Genomic DNA, 25,082 nt, shown 5'->3' with positions numbered 1-25,082 from the left:
CAAGCAGAATAAATTTAATCCCTCTTCCATATGACAACCCTTTAAATACTTGAACATAGTAATCACACCCTGCGTTTTCACTTCTTAAGTCTTAACATTGTCAGTTCCTTCAGACAATGCTCATGGAGCATGATCTTGTGGCCCTTTGCCATCCTGATTGGAAATCCCATATTATCAAGGCCCTTCCTAAAATAGAATTCCCAGAACTTGACATGATAGTCAATCTATAGTATGACTAGGGCAGAATACAGCAAGATTTTCATCCCCCTGTGGACACTATATTCCTCCTAATGTAACCTAAAATCACGTTAGCTTTTTGGATTGTCATCTGTTTATTCACATTTAGCTTGTAGTCACTTGAAAGCCCCAAATCTTTTTCAGAAAACTATCTTGTGCCTTTGAAGTTGGGTTTTGAAGTATAACACTATAAATTTCACCTTGTTATTTTTGACCCAATTTTCTACCCTGTTGTGATTGGATGTCTTTTGGGGGAGGAGGGAGGAATGGGTTCTTAACTTTGTTATTCAGTGAATTCACTACCCCAGTTTAGAGGAGAAGCTTTGTTAAGCATCATATTTTTATTTTCGTCACTGTTAAAATTGTTTTTAAAAAACACAACAACAAACACAGATCTGAAGGACGTTTAACATTCAAACTTGTTACAAACTAATACTGGAATCTTAATGACTAGTCTTTATTTAGACATGCAACCAATCTGGATATATCTAATAGTCTACTGTCATCTATCCCATATCTCTCCATCAAAAGCCAGTGAAGAACTTTATCAAATTCTTGGCCAAACTCTGTTTCCTAGAAAGGTATGTTTTAAGTTCTTCACAGTCTCCCTCCAACCTTTCTTTTGTGTCCTGATTTCACACTTCATGTTCTAGACAAACTGGTCTATTCGCTCTTTCCCACAGAAGACACTCATATTCTGACTCCATGGCTCTGTAAAGGCCAGCCTCTGTCAGGAATATTCTCCCACTTCACTTACCTCTGCTCTTTTTTAAAAAAATATTTAGTGTTTTATTTTTCCCCAGTTACATGTAAAAACCATTTTGAACATTCATTCTTAAAACTTTGAGTTCTAAATTCTTTCCCTTCCTCCCTCCCCACACCCTCTCATTGAGAAGGCAAGAAATTTGACATAGTCTGTACATGTGTAGTTATGTAAAACATTTCCTTATTGATCATCTTGTGAAAGAAAACATACACAAAAAAATCCCCTCAAGAAAAATAAAGTTTAAAAAATTTGCTTCAATCTGTATTCAGACACCATCAGTTCTTTCTCTGAGGATGGATAGCATTTTTCATACTAAGCCCTTCAGAGTTGTCTTGGATCATTGTATTGATGAGAACAGCTGACATTCACAGCTCATCATCTTACAATATTGCTGTCACTTTGTACACAGTATATTTCACTTTGTATCAACTCATGTAACTCTAGGTTTTTCTGAGAGCATCCTGCTCATTGTTTCTTGTAACACAATAATCATCCATCATACTCACATTCCAAAGTTTGTTTAGCCATTCCCCAAGTGATGAACATTCCCTCAATTTTCAGTTCTTTGCCACCAAAGAACAGCTGCTGTAAATATTTTTGTAATACAGGCCATTTCCTTTTTTTGTTTGTTTTTTTATCTCTTTTGAAATACAGAGCTACTATTGGTAGGTCAAAGGGTATGCATGGTTTTATACTCTTTCTAAATTGCCGTGTCATGGTTGAATCAGTTCACAACTCAACTACAATGCATTAATGTTTTATTTTTTTCCCCACATCCCCTTCAACATTTGTCATTTACTTTTTCCCATCCTATTGGCCAATCTAACAGGTATAAAGCAGTACCACAGAATTGTTTTAATTTGCATTTCTCCAATCAATAGTGAATTAGCATGTTTTTATATAGCTATAAATAACTGCTTAATTCATCTGAAAACTGTTCATATCTTTTGATCATTTATCAATTGGGCAATGGCTCTTGTTTTTATATATTTGATGAGGAGTTTATTAAAGAAATTTGATTCAAAATTGTTTTCACAATTAGTATTGCTAACTGTACTTCCTCCCATCCTGTTCCCCCCCACTTATTCTATTCTTTCTCTCCTTTCACCCTGTCCCTCCTCAAAAGTATTTTACTTCTGACTACTCCCTCCCCCTATTTGCCCTCTCTTCTTTCAAACCTCCCCCCCATCACCACTTCTTTTATCCCCTTCCTCTCCTCTTTCTTATAGGTTAAGATAGATTTCTATACCCAATTGAATGTGTATGTTATTCCCTCTTTGAGCCAGTTCTGATGAGATTATGGTTCGCTCACTCTCCCTCCCTTCCCCCCTCTTCCCCTTCACTATAAAAGCTTTTGCTTGCCTCTTTTATGTGAAATAATTTACCCCCATTCTACCTCTCCCTTTCTTTTTCTCTCAGTACATTCCTCTCTCACCCCCAAATTTTTTTAGATATCATTCCTTTGTATTCAACTCACACCTGTGCCCTCTGTCTATATGTACTCCTTCCAACTGCCCTGGGTTACAAGTATCTTTTCCCCATGTAGCGATGTAAATAGTTTAACCTTATTCAATCCCTTTTGGTTTCCCTTTCCTATTTACCGTTTTATGCTTCTCTTGAGTCTTGTATTTGAAAGTCAGTTCTATGTAACTCTGGTCTTTTCAGCAAAAATGCTTGAAAGTCCTTTATTTGGCTGAATATCTATTTTTTTCCCCTGAAGGATTTTACTCAGTTTTGCTGGGTACATGATTCTTGAGTGTAATCTTACATTCTTTGCCCATCAGAATATATTCCAAGCCTACTGATCCTTTAATGTAGTAGCTACTAAACCTCGTGTTATCCTTACTGTGACTCCATGATGCTTGAATTGTTTGTTTCTGGATGCTTGCAGTATTTTCTCCTTGACCTCAGAGCTCTGGACTTTGGCTATAATATTCCTGAAAGTTTTCATTTCAAGAATTCTTTAAGGAGATGATTGGGGATTTTTTCAATTTATAGCTTAACTTCTGGACCTAGAATATTTATAATTTCTTGAAAGATGATGTCTAGGCTCTTCTTTTTTTGATCATGGCTTTCAAGTATTTCAATAATTTTAAAATTATCTCTTCTGGATGTATTTTCCAGGTCAGTTGCTTTTCCAATGAGATATTTCACATTGTCTTCTTTTCTTTTATTCTTTTGGTTTTGTTTTATGATTTCTTTATTCCTGACAAAAGTCGTTAGCTTCCATTTGCTCCATTCTAACGTTTAAACAACTATTTTCTTCAGTGAACTTTTATATCTCCTTTTCCATTTGGCCAATTCCCCTCTTTAGGAAGTTTTTTTCTTCAGTGAATTTTTGTGCTTTTTCCATTTGGCCAATTCTGCTTTGTAAGGCATTCTTCTCCTCACTGACTTTTTGTACTTCTTTTACCATTTGGCCTGGTCTGTTTTTTAAAGTGTTAATTTTAGTATTTTTTTATGTCTCTTTTACCAAGCTATTGACTCTTTTTCACGATTTTCTTGCATTACTCTATTTTTCCTCTACTTCTCTTACTTGACTTTCAAAATCCTTTCTGAGCTCTTCCACACCCTGAGACCAATTCATATATTTCTTGGAGACTTTAGATATAGAAGTTTTGACTTTGTTGTCTTCTTCTGAGTGTATATTTTGATCTTCCTTGTCACCATAGTAGCTTTCTATGTTCAGAATTTTTTTTATTTGCTTATTTTTCTTACCTATTTCTTGACTTTCAACTTTTTGTTAAAGTAGGGCCCTGTTTCTAGGGTGGAGGGTGCACTGTTCTAAGATTTTTGTGAAGGAGTTTTGTGAAGCTGTTCAGAGATACTTCTGGGAACTTGTAAGTTTTCAGTTCTTCCAATGTGGTGTGATCTAGAGAGAGGTATGTTTACTACTCTCCTGGCATGTTCTTTGGTTTGTGAACAACCACAAACACTCTTCTCTGTCATAGAACTGTGATGATGGTCCCTGTTCCACAGTGGCCACTATCTCTTATCTGCTAGTGCTCCTCCAAAATGACAGAAAAAGCTCTAATACCTGGAGGGATCAAGGAAGGCCTCCTACAGAAAGGGGTAGTAAAGCTGAACTTGGGATTTCAAGAGGCAGAGATAAGAGCAGTAGAACTAAGATGGTAGAGAAAAATCAATGACTCACCTGGCACTGACACCCAGGACTGTGACTCAGATCTAAGTATGGACAAAGCTACAGAGTTCTGTTTCAGTGCTAACAAAGAGATCCCTGTAATCTTCTTTTGACCAGTTGTTCAACCCCCTTACTCTCTGTAAGCTGAGAACTCTGGAATCAGCTGATTCAGTGGCTCCCAAAACCTTCTCCTGGTTCACTGGCACTGGGGCTGGGTCTGTGCTGACACAGTCTGCACTGGACTATGCTCCACTCGCACCCAGGTGCAAAAGATCTTTCCTACCAACTTTCTAAGTTGTCTTTTGCTGGAAAATTATTTTATCCCATCCTTTTGTGGGTTCTGCTGCTCCAGGAATTATTTTATGACATTATTTAAAGGTGTTCAAAGGAGTTTTAGGGAGAGCTCAGGTGAGTCATTGACTTTTCTCTACTATCTTAGTTCTACTGCTCTCATCTCTGCCTCTTGAAATCCCAAGTTCAGCTTTACTACCCTTTTCTGTAGGAGGACTTCCTTGATCCCTCCAGGTATTAGAGCTTTTTCTGTTATTTTGGATTTATTTTATGCATATGCTGTTTACATATTTGCATACTTATTGTTTCCTTCAGTAAAATGCCAATTCCTTGAGCTCAAGGACTATTGCTTTGTTATCTTTGTACCTATCCCTCATTCCTATCTTGGAGTAATAAATACTTGTTCATTTGATAGGAATATAACTGAACTCTGTAATTCCTCTGACCTACTCCTCTTATAACCCTGTCTATAAAGGAAATAAGGTTGTCTGTAATGACCTGTTCTTGGATAAGCCATGCTAACACCTTCTGATCACAGCTTTTTTTTCTAAATATTTGCTGACCATTTCTTGTTGGTTATTTCTTGATATTCTACGGTTTTCCAGAAATTGAAGTCAAGCCACAATGTTGGAATTTGAAAATTCTGCTCCCCTCCTTTTTTTGAAATTAAGAATAACATTTTCACTTTCATCCAGACTTGTTCCAGAAAGTCAAAGACAAAGACATAATCAATATTATGGTGTTCTGCTTTATTTCATACTGCAGAGCATACAGAATCTGCCCCCACCCAGTCCCATTTCTCAATACCTTCATCCATACTGTATAGCCAAAACCGATCACAAAGTTTCCAAATCTTGCTATAATATCATTCTTCTTGATGTTGTGTTTTCATGAAATCATTTAATGACATCCAGTGATAGCAGGCTTCTGGGTTTGTAGACATTTCTAGCTTTTCTAGGACAGTGAACTTAATCAGTGATCTTTTGAATGACTCGTATTTTGATACCCATGGTGCACTTTCTTTGACAGTTCTCCAATTGTTTTCCTAGCGAGGAAGAAATAAAAATCAATAGGGGTCAATATAAAGTATAAGAAATTTTAGATTATGTGGTTTTAGAATGTAACCCTAAGTATGCAATCAAATATAAAGAAGAAAACTTCACCCTTTCATAATTTCTGATTTCTCCCCTGTTGTCATTAAGATAGTACATAGGTTAGACTGGAAGAGGTTATCATGGATAATACATAAACCAAATAATCTGGTATTTGGGGATATTGACAATCCAAAATCTTAAATTCAGAATTCAGTATCTTGGAGAAAGGTGGAAAATTCTGATGGCATCTCTCCAACAAATGTGCAGTTGAGCCAAAATGCAACTCAAAAGCACCTTTTCCCCCCAGTAACATCAAAGAGCTGATTTCCCATGGATAATTCACATGCCCTTACAAAATAGCGTCATCGAAAAATATTGTCTTTACTTTTGCAAACATGGCTATGATTTGTTTTTCTTGTCTCCTTGTTGACACAAGGAAGGGCTCTATTGGGGACTCAGGGGCAGAGGGAGAAGAAACTAGAGTTAAGTTGGAAGTGAAAGTGATGGAAGCAAACAAAAAAGTATAAATAAAATATCCACAAAGAAAAAAGGATCATATTGTGATAGAATAATTATCTCCTTAAAGATCAATTTATACATTTCTGTTAGATTTTTAATCTTCACCTTTACTTTTGCTGAAATTGTGTATATTCAAATAACTCAATCAGAAAAGCATTATTCTATTACTAGTATATTTGTCCATTCTCCTCTACCAGTATAAGCATACATTTGCATATTCTTTTTCTCCATGACATTATGTTTAGTCTGATCAAGCCTGTGTACTTTTCTGTGTCTTGTTTCAATTTTTAGTTAAATTCATGATCTCATTCCATTTGTAGATTAAGTTTTTTCCTCCTTTCCCTACTTAAAATTCACCAGCCCAAGTTTTTGCAGAAAATATGTAGGCATTTCTGGTAAAACCAGAATTCTTCCTTTAATAAGTAGCTGGGATTGATATATGTTACCTTAGTTTTAGGTGTAATTTAAACCATCAGTTAGAACTTGGCCATGAAGAGAGACCCCAATACTATAAACAGTACCTCTCCCCATGATACTTCTTCTGCCTCATGAGAAGTTATACATTTTAAGTAAATGATTACTTTTGAAAGGACCACTGACTTCAATTGATATGGATGGATAATTATGTGCAGTAAGTCTGTCTGTAAGGAGAAAAGAGATGGTTGTGGTAAAATGGACACATCATGAGTAAAATAAATATCACCTTCCAAAATAGTGCCTAACCCTCCTTTCTCATTTTTATGAAGCTGTCTCAGTAGAATTAGGTCATGTCATTACAAAAGAGCATATGGAGAGAACAAAAGTAAGCCTGTGCACTAACTACTTAATTTTTAAATCATATAATTCAGTGCTCATAATGCAACTGATACTTTAGGAAACTGAAAAGGTACTGTCATTGGAAGCCTGTTCATTTGGCAATGGCTTGCCTTTATCAATTGCCAGACTAATGATCTTTAAAATCCTTGTGGTTCTGATCTTTAATAGAGCCTTACAAAGGAACTTGTTCAAGTGATATACAGAGGACCGAAAACTCCATTTTTTAAACTGTGTGTATATAGCAAGGCAACAAGAAATAATGGTTAGAGGTGTAGTCTCAGAATCAGGAAGATCTTTTTCCAAGGCCTGACTCTGACACATACTAGATGTTAGTTATTTAACCTCAAAGTGTCCCAGCCAGCTCTCTCTTCAATGATAGCATATAGAACAGTTGCCAGTCTGGAGTAGTTGAGGCAGTTTCCTCACCAGAAATTCCCCCTATGCAAATGAAATCAGATATAAAGTTATAGCTTACTTTTCAGTCAGCCACCCACATACCTGCTCCTCTCAGTTTAAAAGTCCATGTAATCTCTGGTTCATGTTTAAGAGTCAGGGTCTGATGAGGAGTCTGTGGAGTAATCAGTAGAACACTGAACTTAGAATGAGAGAAACCTGGCTTCCGATCCTGTCTCATAGATTTAGTAGGTCTGTGACCCAGGCAAGTCATCTTATGGCTCTAAGGCCTCTCAGAGTCCTCACCTATAAAATGAAGGGTTGGATTCAATGACCTCTTATGCCCCTTTTAGCTCCAAATCTATGATCCTATGAGCAAACAAAATAAAAAGGTTCTGTACATTGACATCTCCCATTGAAAAATTCAAAAAAAAATGAAATTCAGATAATTTCATGGCCATTTTTATCTTCGTTTTTGACTTTTTCACTTGTCAGTGGTTCCAAAGCCATCATTCCCATCTTCAGTATCTTGCTCTCATTCCATATGGCTACCATTTCAAGCCTACCCCATACCTTATTGATAGAAAGAAACAAACCAGAAAATGCATTATTCGACCCTACCTCTGTTCTCAGGCTATCATCCTAAATCTCTTTTTCCTTTCCACAGCTGACTTTCTAGAAAAAGTTATTTACACTAATTTTTTATGCTTCCTCCTCTCTCATTCATTTCTCAATCTTTTGCAGTATGACTTTTGACCTCATCACTTAACTGAAAGTTGTCTCTCCAAAGTTACCAATGATATCCTAGATACCCTGGCCTTTATTCAGTCTTTATCTTTATTAACTAATCTCTAGCTCTTGACAATATTGGCCACCTTTCCTCCTAGATACGTTTTCTCCCCTGGATTTCCATGATACCATGCTCGCTAGTTATCTTCCTACCTGTCTGATTGTTTCTGAAGTGTTTTTGCTGGATCATCATCTATATCCTGCCCCTTAACTATGGACATGCTCCTTAAATGTAGTGGAGTGGAAATCACAAAGATTTGAGTTCAAATCCTATATTTACTAACTGCAATCCTAAGGTCAGTTAAACCCTTTGTGTCTTAGTTTCCTTTTTTGTAAAATGAGAGATTTGGAATCAATTGCCCTTCAAGTCACTTTCAGCTCTAAATCTATGATTTTATGACAACATGAATTTAGAATACAAACAAATTCATATTTTCATATCTTTAATTTTTCTGACACACAACACAACTATGACAATTCTTCTTAAGGCTTATACACTGAGAGCCTAGTAATAAAGAAGAAGGCACTTGGGGAAATATCCTCCTTTATAGAGAAGCAATACCACTAATAGAAATATCCAAGTTATTTTAAATGGGATATCTCTTACAGTCCCTTCCTGCAGGGTTTTGTTTGTGATATATAGGAATACTGTCATCTTAAGTCTTCCAGAGGTAACAGTTGTTCAGTCCCCCGAAAGAGAGTTCTTAATTCTTCCAAAGTCCTTTTCCTTTACAATTTTATGGCCATTTCAATAAAACTTCTCCTGCTTCTGCTTAATTCACTCTGCATCAGTTTATAAGAAGTCATCTCAAGTTTCTTTGAATTGGTTCCTTTCATCATTTTTAGAGCATATAATATTCTATCACATGCCTAGGCTATAATCTTTTCAGTCATTACTCAATTGATGTATACCCCTTTGGTTTCCAATTCTTTGCAACAGAAGATGGTGATATATGTGAGTATGTGTGCATGTACATGCACATAGATACATATTTATGCGTACATGTATGTGCGTATATGTATGTGTGTATACACACACACATTTTCTCCCTCTTTCTCTTTAGCCTCTTTGGTGTGTATTTCTATTAGTGGTATTATTGGTCAAAGGGCATGCACAGCTTAGTGACATTTTGGGTATGGTTCTAAATTACTTTCTAGAACAGTGGGTTCATTGTATGGCTCCAAGAGCTTGCATTCTTAAAGAAGTGCTGTATCATTATGTACAGGTGGATTATTCTAAATATTTCACAAATTCACCTCGAGGCAGTTGTGAAGTCACATTTTCTCAAATTTTTAGCGCTTCACTTTGGGCAATGCATTCATCTTCAATATTTCCATTTTCTTCATGCTTCAACAGTTAAATTAGTGTGAATGTTTATGTAAATCAGAAAGTATGTATTGAGAGCCTACTCCATGTTATACATTGTAGCATGGGTGCAGGGAGTTTAAAGACAAAGAATGAAACTGTCTGCCTTCAAGATGTTTACTTTCTGTGTAGGGAGAAGAGATACAAACATAAGTAATTGGAAAATATAAAACAATTAGGGGGAGTACTAATTACTAGGAAAATAGAAAAGATTTACTAAAAAGCAACTGCAGTAGGTTAAGACTGAGCCTACAAAAGAAACCTTTTTTTTTCACATTGGTTGAATTCAGTTACCCAAATCCTTGCAGAATAGTTATCTGTATATGTTTCCAAAAGCCACAAAACAAAATTCTTCTAGACTGTTTTCTTCCCAAGGACTTATGTTTCTAGACATGGCCTAAGTACCATGTATATACTCACTTATCAAATTAGGGAAAACACAAAGAATGAAACAGCTATGCACAGTCTTCAGGCTTTTTGGCAAACTGGCCCAAGATAATCTTGCTCTTTCATATGCAGGAGAAACCTGGATCCAATAATTTTTTAAAGTAAATTTTTGTTTACATAGGCAAATGAAGGGTTCAACAAGGAAATCTAGTAAATTTGATGTAAATAACCAGTAATGGAGTCATAGTCTTACAGCTAGACCCCCTCATTTACACTTAAGGAAACTGAGGCCCAAAGTGGTTAAGTGACTTCACAGGTTGTGAGTATCAGAGACAGGGATTGAACCCAAGTCCTCTAACTTCATCTCCAGTGTTCTCTTCCAATTGCATTCCACTCAGCTCCTATTTTTTCATGCAAATTGTCTATCAGCTACTTATTTCAGTTGAATATATTCTCTGAATGATTGTGTTCAGGTGATCTCAACTTAACGCTGAATTCTACTTAATAAAATCCAAGATGTTTATCCATCAATTATTTTAATGCCTTTGAAATATATACAAAACAGTGTCTTGGACTCTGTGTGTATTTTTTTCTATAATTCATGTTTTTGCATAATGCAGTAGCTATTCAGTGATTACAGTAATAAACATGACTGTGAGGGAAAAAAAACACAAGCTTACTGGATTCACCATAAGTTTGGTCTGATTTCCTCTGCTTCTGTGAATTTTTTCTCAAACATGACAAATAAAATTAATTTATCTCTCAAATTCTGAATATTCTCATATATTTTCAATTTATGGATTGCATAAGGAAATAAAGGAACAATTTAAATAGTCCAAAACATTTATTACCAAAACCTTCACCAACAGAAACACCATAGCCACAAAAATGCTGTTCTAGGTCTTGTTTATGCAGTGGAGACTTTACAATATTTACTTTATATGATAAGACTTATAAGTAGAGTTTGATGTTGTTTGTTCAGCCTATTATGCAGATGGCGCTTGATTAAAATCTATTTTAAACTACAGCGATTACTGCAAGATAGTGTGCATAAAACCGCTCTCCTAGCTCCATTAAAGGCTTGAGTATGGCTGCCGTTTATTTTAAATATGCTTATAGACATTTTCAACTTCTCCAGGGACATTTAGATATCAGTGAGACACTTTCCTTGAGAGTCTTAACTCCTAGATGTTGTAGTCTTAAGATCTATTATCTGAGCAACATAGTAAGCACATGCTTTTTTAAAGTGAAAGATTATTGTTTTCTTGTGATAAATAAGTTAGATACATCACTATAATTAAGCAATAAGCCATGACAGGAGGTGGATTACTAAGAGCTAAGTACACCTCTAGGGATTTTGAGGAATAAATCTATGCCTATCAGTAGGTTACAAAAAATATGTACATTTGTGTTTGTGTGCATGTGTGCATGATTTATAAGTAAAAATCATTTTCTGTGCCTTTTGCTTTAATTAATGATGACATCTCCATGGCTGATGGGAGTCCAAATTAAGGTCTCATCCTAACCACTTTCTATGTTGTTAGCGTTAATTTTTTGTTGTTTCTAGAAAAGATTTGTGTGTTTGTTGGCTTGCCATTCTAGACCCAGAAAAGCATTGTGGAGAAGGATATTAGAACTGCTAGAACTCTACATCCTGAAAAAAAAAAGGCCTTCATGTGCTTTCCTCTCTATTTTTAAGATTATTGCAACACAGCTTAAATTTGTCTTCATAACTTTCCATCTTAAAACCCGAGCAACATTAGAAATTTTATGATTTGATGTAGTGCTTAGAGACACAGACTCATTTGTTTCCATTCAGGTACATGGGTTTCAGAAGTTAGCCAAAGCTCAAAATGATTGCTTATTGATGATTATGTATCCTTTTAGTTAATTTCAGACAAACCATGTCCATTCTTATTGGATTCATCTCAAATAATGCATAGTCAGAAAACCAACTACCATTCAAAAATATGATCAGCAACTGGTCTATACAATCATCCCATCCATAGTTATGTTCCTTTGAAATATAACAGACACAATAATGAGCAACTTTATTTTTCACATACCAGAGTCTACAGAGTAGACCATGCAAAACTCCCTGGTTCTGGGACATGCAACAAATGCATTGCATGGCAGCAGACCATTGTTACATTCTCAACTGTGCTGGAAAAATACCACCCCAGAAAGCCAGAAAATGGCCAGTTGCCTTATACTACCTTTATAAACTGCCTTAGCACATAAACTCATCAGATCCCAAACCACAATGAGGTAGAACATTCTCATTTCATAATGTTGAACTGCAAAGCACAAAGATTATCCACCTATTCAGCTTGCTATGTACTTTGGAATCTTGAGCTCATGGAAAACTCAGGATTCATATACACAATCTAGTTTTCATTTCTGATGAGTTCTATTTCTTTTATATTTCTTTGCTTTTTCCTAGTTGACAGAAGAGGAAAGCCAGACCTTCATGTTGGCTCATGTTCTTTAACTTGTGTCCTGTATTCCTCATTAGTAACAGATGTAGTGTAAGGTACTTAAGTCTCTCCTTAAAGAACATGGAGAGAATGAATTTGCAGTGATGTAAGAATGTAGTTCTTTCAGTTCAACTAAATAGAAATTGATGAAATGCCCATGTTGGTAGGCACTGGTGAGCTATCATATAGCTGGACATGATTTCTGTGATCATTTAGTCCCATCTCTGTTGGACTAAAGAGGTAGACATTCAACTTCCCATTTAAGACTGCCAGGGATAAGGAATTCTTTACCTCCTAAAGTTACCTATTCTGCTTTGCTGGGCCATTCTTCCTCATATCAAGCAGAAATCTACTGCTCCTCAATTTCCACTCATTGCTTCTGTTCCATCTTCAAAATAAGAAGAATAAGTGTGATTCATCTTCTACTTGTTAGTGACTGAATTTGACTTAAAGACAGCTAATATGGCTCTACTAAGGCTTTTTTTCTCCAGGTTGTGACCCTATTTCCTTTAACCAATTCTTTTATGGCATGGCATCAAGTACTCTTACTATCTGGATTACTGAAGAAGTACATTAGTTTGTAAAAGTCCTTCATACATTATGGCACCTTGGCCCAAAAACAAGACTCCAGATATGGTCTCACTAAGGCTGAATAGAGAAAGATTGTCGCCTGCCTTATTCAAAAAACTATGTTTATATTAATTCAGTTTAAGAGTGAATTATCTCTTTTACCCATTGTGGTCAGACCATTGACTTTATTAGGTTTACATTTCATCAGAAGTCACTGGCCTTTCTCATATGAAGCGTTACCTAGCCCCCTCCCAAACACATACACATACTTATGTAGTTAATTTTTTTAGCCCGTGTAGTAATTCACATTTGTCCGTTTAAAATTACATCTTATTAAATTAGGCTGATTTTTCTAACCTGTATTTATCTAGCTTGTAATCTAGTAGTTATTCAAACTACAAAAATCTGTACAATGCTCACTTTCTTGAGTAATCAAATAGATCCATTATTTTATACAAATGGTCAAAACTTGATATTTTGGTTAGCAAGTATTCTGTCACTTAATTACTGCAAAGTCTTAATATGGACATTATTCATTTAGAATGGGCACATTAGCTGGGTTAAAGTCTGCCATACCATCAATGAAGCCAGTATTTGTTACAGACATTAATAGTGTGCACAAGAAGGTAAGGTTGCAGAGATTGTTAAACAGTGTAAAATAACTATTGTCATGCATGTTAGCTCTCACCTATGAGAGTATGATCTCTTATCACAAGCATTTTCTTATTCAGAGGAGTTTAATATCCACAGACTTAGGGGGATTTCATTTCAAATTTTCACGTTTTAATTCAGAAAAACATTTTATAAAAATGGACCTGATACTAATACATAGATAGAAGGTGGACATTTTGCCCTACTCTTTACTTCCTATTTCTTGGTCAGTTTGCTTTACATTAAAAAAAAATTGCCTAAACACCAATGATTCCTTTTTTAAAAAAAATTACCTTTGATGAAGACCCTTGTCAAAAGTCTTTGAAGGTCTAACTAAATTATGTTTTCTATTTCCCTCTTATTACTGCCTTGTTGGTCCTTCAAATAACTATGGCAAATTTGTTAGGGATAATTTCCCTTTCAGAATCCAAGTCATAATTGCCTAAATGTTTAGAGATTCTTAGCCAGATGATAAATTCCATTAGCCTGCCCAGTGCGAACTCAAAAATCTATAATTTCCAGGTTTCCTCTGAAACGTCTTAGATAGATGAAAGTACCAAAAATGAAAGTACTTTCAGTCCTCTGACCCAGTAGCTGTTAAAAGATAGGCATTTGTTTAAACTGCAATTTACATTTTTTTTCACTCAAATTCTATCCAGTGAATATCAGTTGGGTGTTGGCTACACGTCATGTTAATTAAGTAGATCCTATATATTTAGTACACATAGATCTAGCACATCCAACCTTTTTACTCCAAAAGTTAGCAGTTACCAAAAGGTAATTTGAGAGCTGAAATTCTTTGCTTTATTAGCTCTCTTTTCCCCCTGTTGGCATGACCCTGGCTTTACTATGTAAGTATTTGCTACAGATACTTTCACCACTCCTTTTATGGCTTACACAGAGAGCAGTCTGTTATGCACTTAGATCCCAACTCGATTTTGTTGATGCTTAGAAAGATTTGTATACTCTTCTGCCATTATATATATATATATATAGACACAGAGAGAGAGAGAGAGAGAGAGAGAGAGAGAGAGAGAGAGAGAGAGAGAGAGAGATACCTGTGCCTTCTCACCTTCCTCTCCACCTATACCATTTGTGCCAACTATATCTCTTTAGGATCAAATTTCTTTGACAAAATGCAATATCCATCCAATTAGTAAACTATACTTATCTACATAATTCTGTTCCTCCATAAGTACAATTAAAATTAAGCTTTCCCTTAAACATACAGTTCTCATCCATAGTATCTATTATTTTTCTCTTACCTTTGATATAATTCCTAATTGAAAATCCTTATGTACCAAGCAGGGGTCCCATCTCAAAAGAGAATCACTTGTAGAGTCAGAGGTCTGAATCCTGACTCTATTGCTCGACCTACCTGTGTGACCTAAGGCAAGTTGCTTGACATCACTGAGCGTCAGTCTCCTCATCTATAAAATTAATGATTGGATTAGATGACCTGTACTGTCTTTATTGATCTGTATTGATGAATTTTTGATCTATCCTAGAAGCCTCAACACTCACAAGCCAAATGGTTCATTAAACCCTTTTCTCTATAGACTTTTGATTATTGAGGAAATTTTTTCTTTCCCTGTGTCATCATGGAATGTCTCCATTGTTTCTCTAGTTGATTTATTCCATTTCACATATTTAAAGAAACCTTTATTACTGACTTTTCATTCTTTCAGGCAAGCTATGCCACTGAACAAATGAGGTTTTTATTGTTTATGTAATATGAGTCTCTGGTATAGTCATCACCAATGTAAAGTTTCAATACTTTAAGGATGTATGATTGCAATGGCATGATTGTTCTCTCCATGCCTTAGTAGATGGTTTCACAAACTTGTCTGCCCTTCCCCCAAAGAATCATCTCCTGGTGGCCAATATTTGAGTGAAGAACTAGCTAGGTTGATCCACAGACAACAAACTGGTAGTCCATTTCTAGGACTTTTACTTTCTAGCTTCATAGAAATTGACTGATTTCTCGCTCTGCTGGTGTAACATTCAAAAATGCAGAGTTCTAAAACTAGAAGGCATGGAAATGGAAGGACAAGCCTCTGAAACATGAGAATTCTTTCTAAAGATTGAGACTGTTAAAAATTGTTCAGAAAGCTTCCAGGGTCTGTGTAAATCAGTGCATTGAAATGTGACTGACCCAGCCACCAAGCAACTGTCATGATTACTATCAAACCCATAAAGTGAAAAAAAAGAAATAGCTGTATCAATACAATAGGGCAATAATTCTCTAAAGACAATCAAAAATTATTTTTAAAGATTTCTTACGTAAGCTGTGAGGGACTGAGTCATAGCTTACATGAGATATCAAGTTTTATATGAGCCCAGAGCTACAAATAAAAATGCTACTTAGAATTGTGCATGCGTGTCTGTTAGCCTAAATGAGAAACAGCAATTTGGTTTGGCCTCTGCCTTTCGTGGGCCCCTCTGTAAGTCTACTATGATCCTATTCCAGATAAATGGTGGAGAGAAAAGGCCTGCTTCTGATATGGGAAAGAAACCAAAAACTCCCAAAAAGAAGAAGAAGAAGGACCCGAACGAGCCTCAGAAGCCTGTGTCTGCCTATGCATTATTCTTCCGAGATACCCAGGCAGCCATCAAAGGCCAAAATCCAAATGCTACTTTTGGTGAAGTCTCCAAAATCGTGGCTTCAATGTGGGATGGTTTAGGAGAGGAGCAAAAACAGGTAAGAAATGTTACAAAAGGGAGTGGGTGTTAACTTGGTTGTAGAAATTGGGTAAGCTGCAAAGAAATAGCTTCTAAGTGCTTTGAATGGCTTCTTCAATGACTGGAATGAATGAGAGAAAATGGGCTACATCAGAACTACACTTTAGGAGACTTTCATATAATTTTATACCACTTTATTGCTCTACTATATGTTCTTTTCTTTGTTTCAAGGTTTATATAGTGCAGTTACTTTTGAAAGGGACTTTACATGCCTTAGCCAGGATTATATCACTCCCTAGAGTTTCTGGTGTGTTCATAAAGACCAAAAAATCCTTAGGGTGTTTTGAAAACTGTCCACACCTCTCTTCAGCACTTACTGTTTACTCATTTGTCATCAAAACCCAGTTTTACTCTTTGCTAAATTAACTTAAAGCTTAAGTTCTTCTATCCTCAACCACTCCCCAAAGACCGGCAAAGTATGTTACCCAAACCCTTCTAGAACATAGTCCACATTGGGTTAAGTGGGAACATATGTGCAATTTGCTTCTTCATTTAATGTATCCCCATGGTATCACCAAATGCTGTACTGGGGAAGACCAAGTGAGAGCCTGCTTCTCGGCCATGTCCTGAGGTGTTTCAGGAGTCCTTAGAGGATAGTAGGGAATCAGTTAGCGATGTGGTCCTTGGAAACATTACCCTCCCTTGACAGTGACCCAGTTTTGCCCCATTTTTCTAAACCTTGAACATGTTTACCATGGCCTGTCAATGACCAGACAAGTTACCATTCTCATTTAAATAATGCAGCCACTAGCATGAGATTTATGTAAAATGAGTGGGAACACACTGGTCACTGAAATGGTTAAATATCTGTAGCTTGAGCATTTGGAGAATAGGAATATCTTCTTAATGGTGAGTTACTCCCATGTTTGGTGCCTTTGCCTCTTAGTTGTTTTATAGAGTACTACATCTCTTTTCATCAGGTTCTTAAACAGAGAGAATCTTGTCAGGAGAAAGAGAGAATCTCAAAGTCTAAAAATGCCTATATATTGTGAAAATTAACTCGGTTGTGGGTTTCCTTAAAGTAGAAATTTCTGCTGATGTCACTCATAGAACCTCCCCTACCAACCTTCTTTTATGTTTTAGAGATGTAGAGTCTGCAGGTGTTGATTTAGCTACCGTGAGAGATATCCAGCCCAAAAGGGGGGTCCCTTTGATGAAATAAGAAGAGAGCTATGCCATAAGTCTTCTTCTATTAATGGTTCTATTAATGGAGAGTTCGATTAATGGACTTCTATTAATGGAGAGGAAAATACCTTATAGGACAAACTGCCTAGGCACATTACTTAAGCCAAGTTCAGAGACAATGCAGATATTGCTTAAATAAGAAATTAATTGAATAAGCTAAATACATATTGCCTTACATTCGTCAAAGCAGTGCTCCAATGTCTGACCAAATTTCTGTCTTACTGGGCAATATTCAGAAATCAGAGTGGTTACAGACAAACAATATTAAAAGTGCCTTCCCAGAGCTCACTTAGGCTATTCTCCTGTGGTACTGATGTACATGAAAAAATAATGGTGCAGGAGATATGTTGCTGGACTTTGAAATGGTGAGTCTTCAGTTCAAATCCCATCTGACACTGTCACAATGGGCAACATACTTTGCCTCTCTAAGCCTCAGTTTCCTCAGCAGTAAAATTAAGAGGTCGGACTTGAGATGGCCTCTAAGGTTTCTTCCAACTCTAAATGTGTAATCTTATGTTTCTGTCAGGATCTAGTCACTTTGCAATTTCAAATACAAACTAAAAGACTTCGAACTCTAGCTAATTTCCCTCTAAGAGGAGCATCATTTTCAATTTTGGTAAGGGTGTTGGGGTTTTTTCGAGTTGGAAGAGAAAGAAAAGGGATGCCAGGTGACCTTCAGAAGGTCGTTTTACTCCAAGAGGTTCATCAACCAAAAGATTATCCATTTTGTTCTAACTCTGCTCTTATGCTAAAAAAAAAAAAAACTAGAGCAACATTGACTTTCTGAAGGAAGCTAAGCCTTCCCAGTGTAAATTCTCATTAAATAAGGACAGAGCAGTGTTAAAGACCTCTTCATAAAATCATCCCAAGATCCTAGATAGACAGCTGGAAAGTCTCTGAACTGTTTCCACACATGTATGATTGCTCCACATTCTTTCTTGCATTGACTTTCTGATTCATTTATAAGTTACATATAATTAGACTGCCTTTTGTCTTTATCTTATTAGAGCTTGCTTTGGAGCACCCAGCTTAGAAATAAAAATTGAGCTGTTGTATCACTTAGATGGCACAACACATTAGGTATTGTGAAGCAAAAGTCTTTGCCAGAATCCAGTTGGTAACTGACTGTCAAGTGTTGCATGGGGGAAAGAAACAGATATGAGAAATGGGGTTTCTTATGTTTATTATTCCCTTTTTTCTTATGTTTATTATTCTCTTTTAGAAAAGTATCCCAAGACATGAATACTGGGACAAGGGATTAGCAGAAACTCTAATCCCTATCTCCAAATAAGAGACTGCTTTTATGTTATTGCCTACTTGTCAACACTGTTGGGGGAGGAAAATGCTTGGGAAACTTTAACTAGGAAGATGAGAACTCTTATGACAGGCACCTTGGCATTCTTTTTATCTATTGATCTTCATTAAAATGGCCAAATGCTCCTGTTTCCTCCTGGCAGAGGGGCTTGCTTAAAACAAGAATAGTGAGATTTTCCTAAGGAGAAATTGAAAGGAACAATGACTGTCTTTTCCACAACGATAGACAACACTCCAAATAGGAGGTGTTCCATCCCCTCTCAGGAGCAGAATGAGGTCAGGGAGATGAAACCAGCTCATAATTCCTAGAAGAAGTATCCTGCATGTGGAAGACCAAGGCTCTATTCTCAGGAGACAGACTTGCTGGAGCTTGAAAGGGCTCCCAACAAAGTAAAAGCACTTGCCTAGTTTTTAGCATTTCAGCATCATGAGAATTTCAACAAAATATCCATAAGTGTTATTATGGTGTATTACCACCTGTTCATTCCCTTTATGTTGACTCACTGTGCCAGCATAATGTAATATCTGTGTTTCAGACTAAATTAATTCTACTTCGCCCTCGTTTAATATTCAAATTGGAGAGCATACATACTGTTATTTATTTTTAAAGGAATGTCGCTGGAGCAGATTAGAGGCAGGCAGTTAAGCTCCAAAATTTAGGACAAATGTGCATGTTAGAAAACAAAGCCACATGATGCAGTTGGCACCGTGCAGGCAGCTGGTTCAAATGGGAGGCTAGGATTCCATGAACCGCAATTGTGCACAACTCCTGTTGTCCTAATAGCCCACAATTACTAACAGCTACAAATGTAAACACAAACTGGGAAAAATGGACAAAATTATTGATGACTTATTGGGGGCTTAGAAAATTACAATATTTAAGAAAAACTAGCTATTAGGGAGATTACAATTGAATGTTTTCTTGACTATACATGAGAGCCTGACTAATAGAGTTGCCATGTGTTTATATCACATGCTCCCTCACTGGGGAGTGTGAGAGGGAAAAAGAAGCATGGAGAATGGCAGATCTTTATTTTCAGGATCCATGATGAATGAAATAGTCAGGGGAGAGAGAGAGAGACAGAAACAGAGAGACACAGAGAGGGAGAGAGACTTGGGCCACTATGAAGTTCTGTGCAAAGAAGGAATTCAAAGAAATGCAGAAAGAAGAGATCAAATCTTCTGAGAGACACAATATCACACACACACACACACACACACACACACACACACATACACACACACACACGTACCCAGTTACTTTCCCAAAGTCACTTGGGAAAAAAAAATGTACCTATCAGAAATATCTTCATTTTAATACTTTAGAAAATGGTGCTGACTCTGGAGTGGGAACAGAATTGTGTTGGGGATTCCAACTGGAAGTTTTAAATGCTAATGAATCGTAAGACAATACATAGAGCTCATTTCACTAAGCTAGTATATTGTCTTTTTTTTAAAGAAGGCACCAGATGGGGAAAGTAATACAAAACAAGTTATCAGTGTGATGTTGTTCTTTGCTACTTATTTTTCACTGACTAGAAACTATAGAGGGGAAAAGAGAAATGTAACTATGTCCCATCTTCCGTATTGGTCTCACTGGATTTCCAGCAGTCCTCAGCATCCTTTTTTCAAATGAGGTTCCAGTTAAATCTTCTGTCTATCTAAGTATTCCTGAATTCTTTTCTACTGCTCATCTCAATATAGATCCCATGTGCACTGGCTACTGTGAAGCTCAAACTAAGCCTATTAAATAAGAGTCTCTCTGGCTTTAAAGCAGACAGGAATGGTCCAAATAGCTAGAAAGGGCACTCAGGTCATTTTCAGCCAAGTCAAAGCAGCTCTTAAATGGAAAAGGAAAGTCACTTTAAATCAGAACCAGATGTAAATGTACTAAATGAACCTTAAGTTCCTAATTGGAGACACAGTAAGGCTGTAATGCATTTAGCAAATTACAAACAAAATGTTCTTGTTTACATTACGTTAAATGGCTTTAAAGCTTCAGCCAAAGAGCTAAATAAACATGCTGTTATGCTAAAAATGGAATGGAATGTCTGTTCAGAGTTTGGTATATTCAGAAAGGACAACAACCTGTGTGTGTTTATGTGTATGTGTATGTATACATGTGTATGTGTATGAGGGGGAGAAAGGCAGAGAGACAGAAGATATTTACGTACATGCTACACCTTGGGGTAGAATGGGAAGATAGATTTACCTCCTGCTCCAGAATTTAATGATTAGCAAGCGCTTGCAAGGCAAGTATTTGAGTACTGTAACATATGCCTTCTTTCAGGCTGCATAATTCATATCCAGCAATGTTAGCCATAGAGGTTCAGCTCACTAGCAACACCTCATTATTTTATCCCTCAGTATTTATCCCTATGCTTGACGCCTCATGAAATTCCTGTTAATGTGTTTATATAAGGGCAGATCTGACACAAGTGGGAAGAATTTAATTTCCCACTCATTCTTTCCTGCTGATGTGTCCTCTTCCCCTGGTAGAAGTGGCAAGTGTAAATAGTTAATTTGCTTCAATTATGAGCCTGTCCTGCTAAATTAGAAGCAGCAGGGATATGAAGAGCCAGAATTATACTTATGAGGCAGCTGACAAATCCTCCGAGCCCACAAAATCAAATCATTTACTCCTCATTGGTGCTCAAACACCCACCAGATAAATGGTGCCATTTATCCTTTATCATCTCATGGAACTTAGATTTTATGTCACCAGTACTTACATTACCTAAAGGCCTGTTATAGTCTACCATTCACACATGGACTTCTCTTGGCCTTCTCATTAAAATTCCCTTGTATAAGGGAGATTCTCTACTGAAGTCCCCCTCTGAAGTTTCATTGCAGTACAGAGGCAGATATGGGACTCCTAATGGCAATGCCATTTGAGTGCAACCTTTAATCAGTCCTACCAGTTCAATCCAATGAACATTTGTCAGGTACTGATTCGTGCAAGGCACTGTGGCAGGTGTTAAGGATAAAAAGTCAGAAGGGAAAATGTTCAGCCTTCAAGGAACTTACTTTCTACTTTGACAGGTTGTAAGATCTCCACTTGTGAGCCTGACAGTAGACAATGTCTTGTCATTAGCCAGTAGGCAAACAGGATTAAGTGACTTGCCCAGGGTTGCATAACTAGTAAGGTGCTGAGGCTGAATTTGAGCTGACTTTCAGGCCCAGGACTTTCCACTGTACCACCTAGAAGCCCATATTAAAATACAGCCCAAGGTTAATTCTTCATTTGGTGGGCACTTTCATTGACTACACGGGGTTTAAATGTGTAATCAGCCACACAGGCAATGTCATTATTTCAGGTATTTAGCAAAAACTCCTGACTAGAAGAGCTAGATGGGAATACATTTAAGGATCACAAAGACAGCGTATGGCATTTTTAATTTCCACTTAAATGTAAAGATACTCCTGTGGCTTTAAGTGCACTTACCAAACTGTCAATAGATACTTGTTGCTCCTAATGACTAATTGATAACCAAGAGGGTCTAATAGACTTCTTACCTGAGAAGACCATTTGTGGTGCTAGATGAACCAGCAGGAATCTTCTGCAGCTCTGCAGGATGGCAGACAGGAGTGGACCTCCTGCTAGGTGTGCTCAACATGAGAAATCAGACGCTCGTATTGGATAATTGCCGCATTTTATCAAACTTAGAAATGAGAGTTTTCATGGAGTATGCTGCAATCATCATGTTATTAATAATACATTGATTCTAGAGTGATCTTCTTTTCCAAATAACCTGCTTAGTGCTAGATCCAAGAAAAGATCTAGACTTAGCATGGTTTTAAAGACACACATTTGTTTTTTTCTTGATATATTTTTCATTCATCCATCTAACTTTCAGCAGTTATATCTACTATGTGCAGTGCATTAGGCTAAGCACCAGGAGAGATAGAATTGATAAATAAGATAGTATTTTGCAGTCAAGCAGGAGTGATTAGACATATGCATGGGTAAATATAATAAAAATTAGAATATAGTAAGCACATATGAGAAAGTATCCAGCTTTTGAGAATGGAGATGTTTTACTGGAACTGGTAGTATGTGAGCTTGGCCTTAAAGGACAAGTAGATGTTCATATGCAGAGATGGGAGAAAGGAGAGTTTTCCATGTACAGGGAAGAAAATAAGCAAAGTTCCAGAGGGAGAAAGTCAAATACGATAGAGGGACACAGTCTAGCACTTTTTTTCCTATGAAAATACACACATTATTTTTAGCAGACCTGTTAAGTGTTTTTATGCACCATATTAGAAGGATGGTGATGATGATGATAACTCATAGATAATAATTCCTTTCACCTTAATTAATCCATTCTGCCACTACTACCACTGAGTGTGATTGTTGCTTTTGAAATGACCATGCTATGGTAAAAGTGGTAAATACTCATATATGCCCAAAGGATCAATTTTCTTTTTTTTTTTTTGTTAGAGAGATCCTTTTCTTTTTTAATAATGTTTTTATTTTATTTTTTCTCAATTACATGTAAGACAATTTTAACATGTTTTTATACTTTTGGAGTTCCAGATTTTCTTCCTTTGTCCTTGAGAAGGCAAGCCTTTGATACAGATTATACATGCAGAGTTATGCAAAATATTTGCATATTAGCCATATTGCAAAAGAGAATGCAGACCAAAAACAAAAAAAAAATCAAGAAAATAAAATTTTAAAAATTATGCTTCAATCTACATTCAGACTATGTCAGTTCTTTCTCTGGAAATAGCATTTTTCATCCTAAGTCTTTCAGAATTTTCTTGTATCATATTACTGAGAATAGCTAAGACATGCATGGTTGATCATTGTACAGTATTGATATTACTGTATAAAATGATCTCCTGGTTCTGCTCACTTTCTATTAGTTCATCTAAGTCTTCCCAGGGTTTTCTGAAATCATCCTGCTCATGATTTCTTATAACACAATAGCTTTCCATCACAATCATATACCACAACTTGTTCAGTCATTTCCCAATTGATGGGCATCCCTTTGCCACCACAAAAACAGCTGCTACAAATATTTGTTCATATAGGATGTTTTCCTTTTTCATTAATCTCTGGGATTCAGACCTAGTAGTGGTATTGCTGGACCAAAAGGAATGCATAGTTTTATAGCTCTTTGGGCATAGTTCCAAATTGTTCGTCAAAATGGTTGTATCAGTTCACAACTCCACCAGGAATACATTAGTGTTCTAATTTTTCTGCATCCTCTCTAATATTTATTACTTTCCTCTTCTATCACATTAACCAATCTGATAGGTGTGAGATGATACCTGAGAGTTGTTTTAGTTTGCATTTCTCTAATCAGTAGTGATTTAGAGCATTTTTATATACCTAGAGATAGATTTGATTTCTTCTGAAAACTGCCTGGTCATATCCTTTGACCATTTATCAAGTGAAGAATGTCCAAAGAATCAATTTTTGAAGAAAAAAATCTTAATCTTCCTGCAAAGTGTTCTCACAGAAACAACATAGTTGATATTGGAGGCAAGAAGTCAGCAATTACTGCCATCAGCTCAAAAGAAACAGTCTCTGTTCCATTCTCAGGCTGCTGGTAGGAAACATGTAAAAGAACTAAAGCCCTCCACATTGGCATTTCCAAATTGACCCTTATACTGTGGAAGTAGAGCTGAGTATGTACACAAGAGGGGAAGTAGAACATCCAGGTAAGACTTTTATAAAACAGAGCAGTACAGTTATTGAAAGTCTGGTTCTCTGGAATACTTTCTCTAGATGTCTGTGTTGGTGTCATCTGTGGTGTGTATGTACCAAGAAAAATTCTGTGCATTGGGCTGTGCTGCACATTATTTGAGATTTAGGGCACAGAGTACAAAATGATGCCCCTTTTCCCAGGTCAGTTGCACCTTTGACAGTATCTTCAAAACTTTTCTCAATTTTCTATGTCAAAGATTGTTTATCCTTGCAGTCACTGGTTGGGAAGGTTAATTAAGACCCCCTACTACTAAGCCTGTGTTCCTTTAGTTACTTCTGCAGCATTTCTGTTAAAATGCCATATTTAAAACTATAACCCAATTTAAAAATTCTTTGTATAGATCCATTGTCAGATGAGTGGAAGAGAGGGGTAATTCATGAGAATATATCACTTTCTATTCTGTCACACCTAGCCCAGAACACTTTCACAACCAGAGTATGGCAAGAGAGCCCTTCCCTCTCAGAAGACTATCATTACAAAGGAGCTAGGTGCTAGTGCTAGAGTCAGGAAGACAAGTTCAGATAGACCATAGATACTTACTAGCTGTGTGAACCCTGAGCAAGTCACTTAACCTCTACGTTTCCACAACTGTAAAATGGGGATTAAAAACAACTTCTACCTTGGAA

At 36.6% G+C, this 25,082-nt stretch overlaps 1 protein-coding gene across 2 annotated transcripts in view; it reads left to right on the top strand.

The window, feature by feature from the left end:
- The window catches only part of TOX (thymocyte selection associated high mobility group box), a 368,121-nt gene that overhangs the window by 306,114 nt on the left and 36,925 nt on the right, over positions 1-25,082 (top strand). For both annotated transcript variants that reach the window (XM_072604653.1, XM_072604654.1), the window contains one exon: positions 15,969-16,199. In XM_072604653.1, the coding sequence (XP_072460754.1) occupies positions 15,969-16,199 (231 nt within the window). The remainder of the gene's footprint in view (positions 1-15,968; positions 16,200-25,082) is intronic.

This window comes from Notamacropus eugenii, chromosome 4, assembly GCF_028372415.1.
Source record: "Notamacropus eugenii isolate mMacEug1 chromosome 4, mMacEug1.pri_v2, whole genome shotgun sequence".
Lineage (NCBI taxonomy): Eukaryota > Metazoa > Chordata > Mammalia > Diprotodontia > Macropodidae > Notamacropus > Notamacropus eugenii.
The sequence above is the reverse complement of the archived record's forward strand: the minus strand, read 5'-3'. Positions and strand labels throughout refer to the sequence as shown.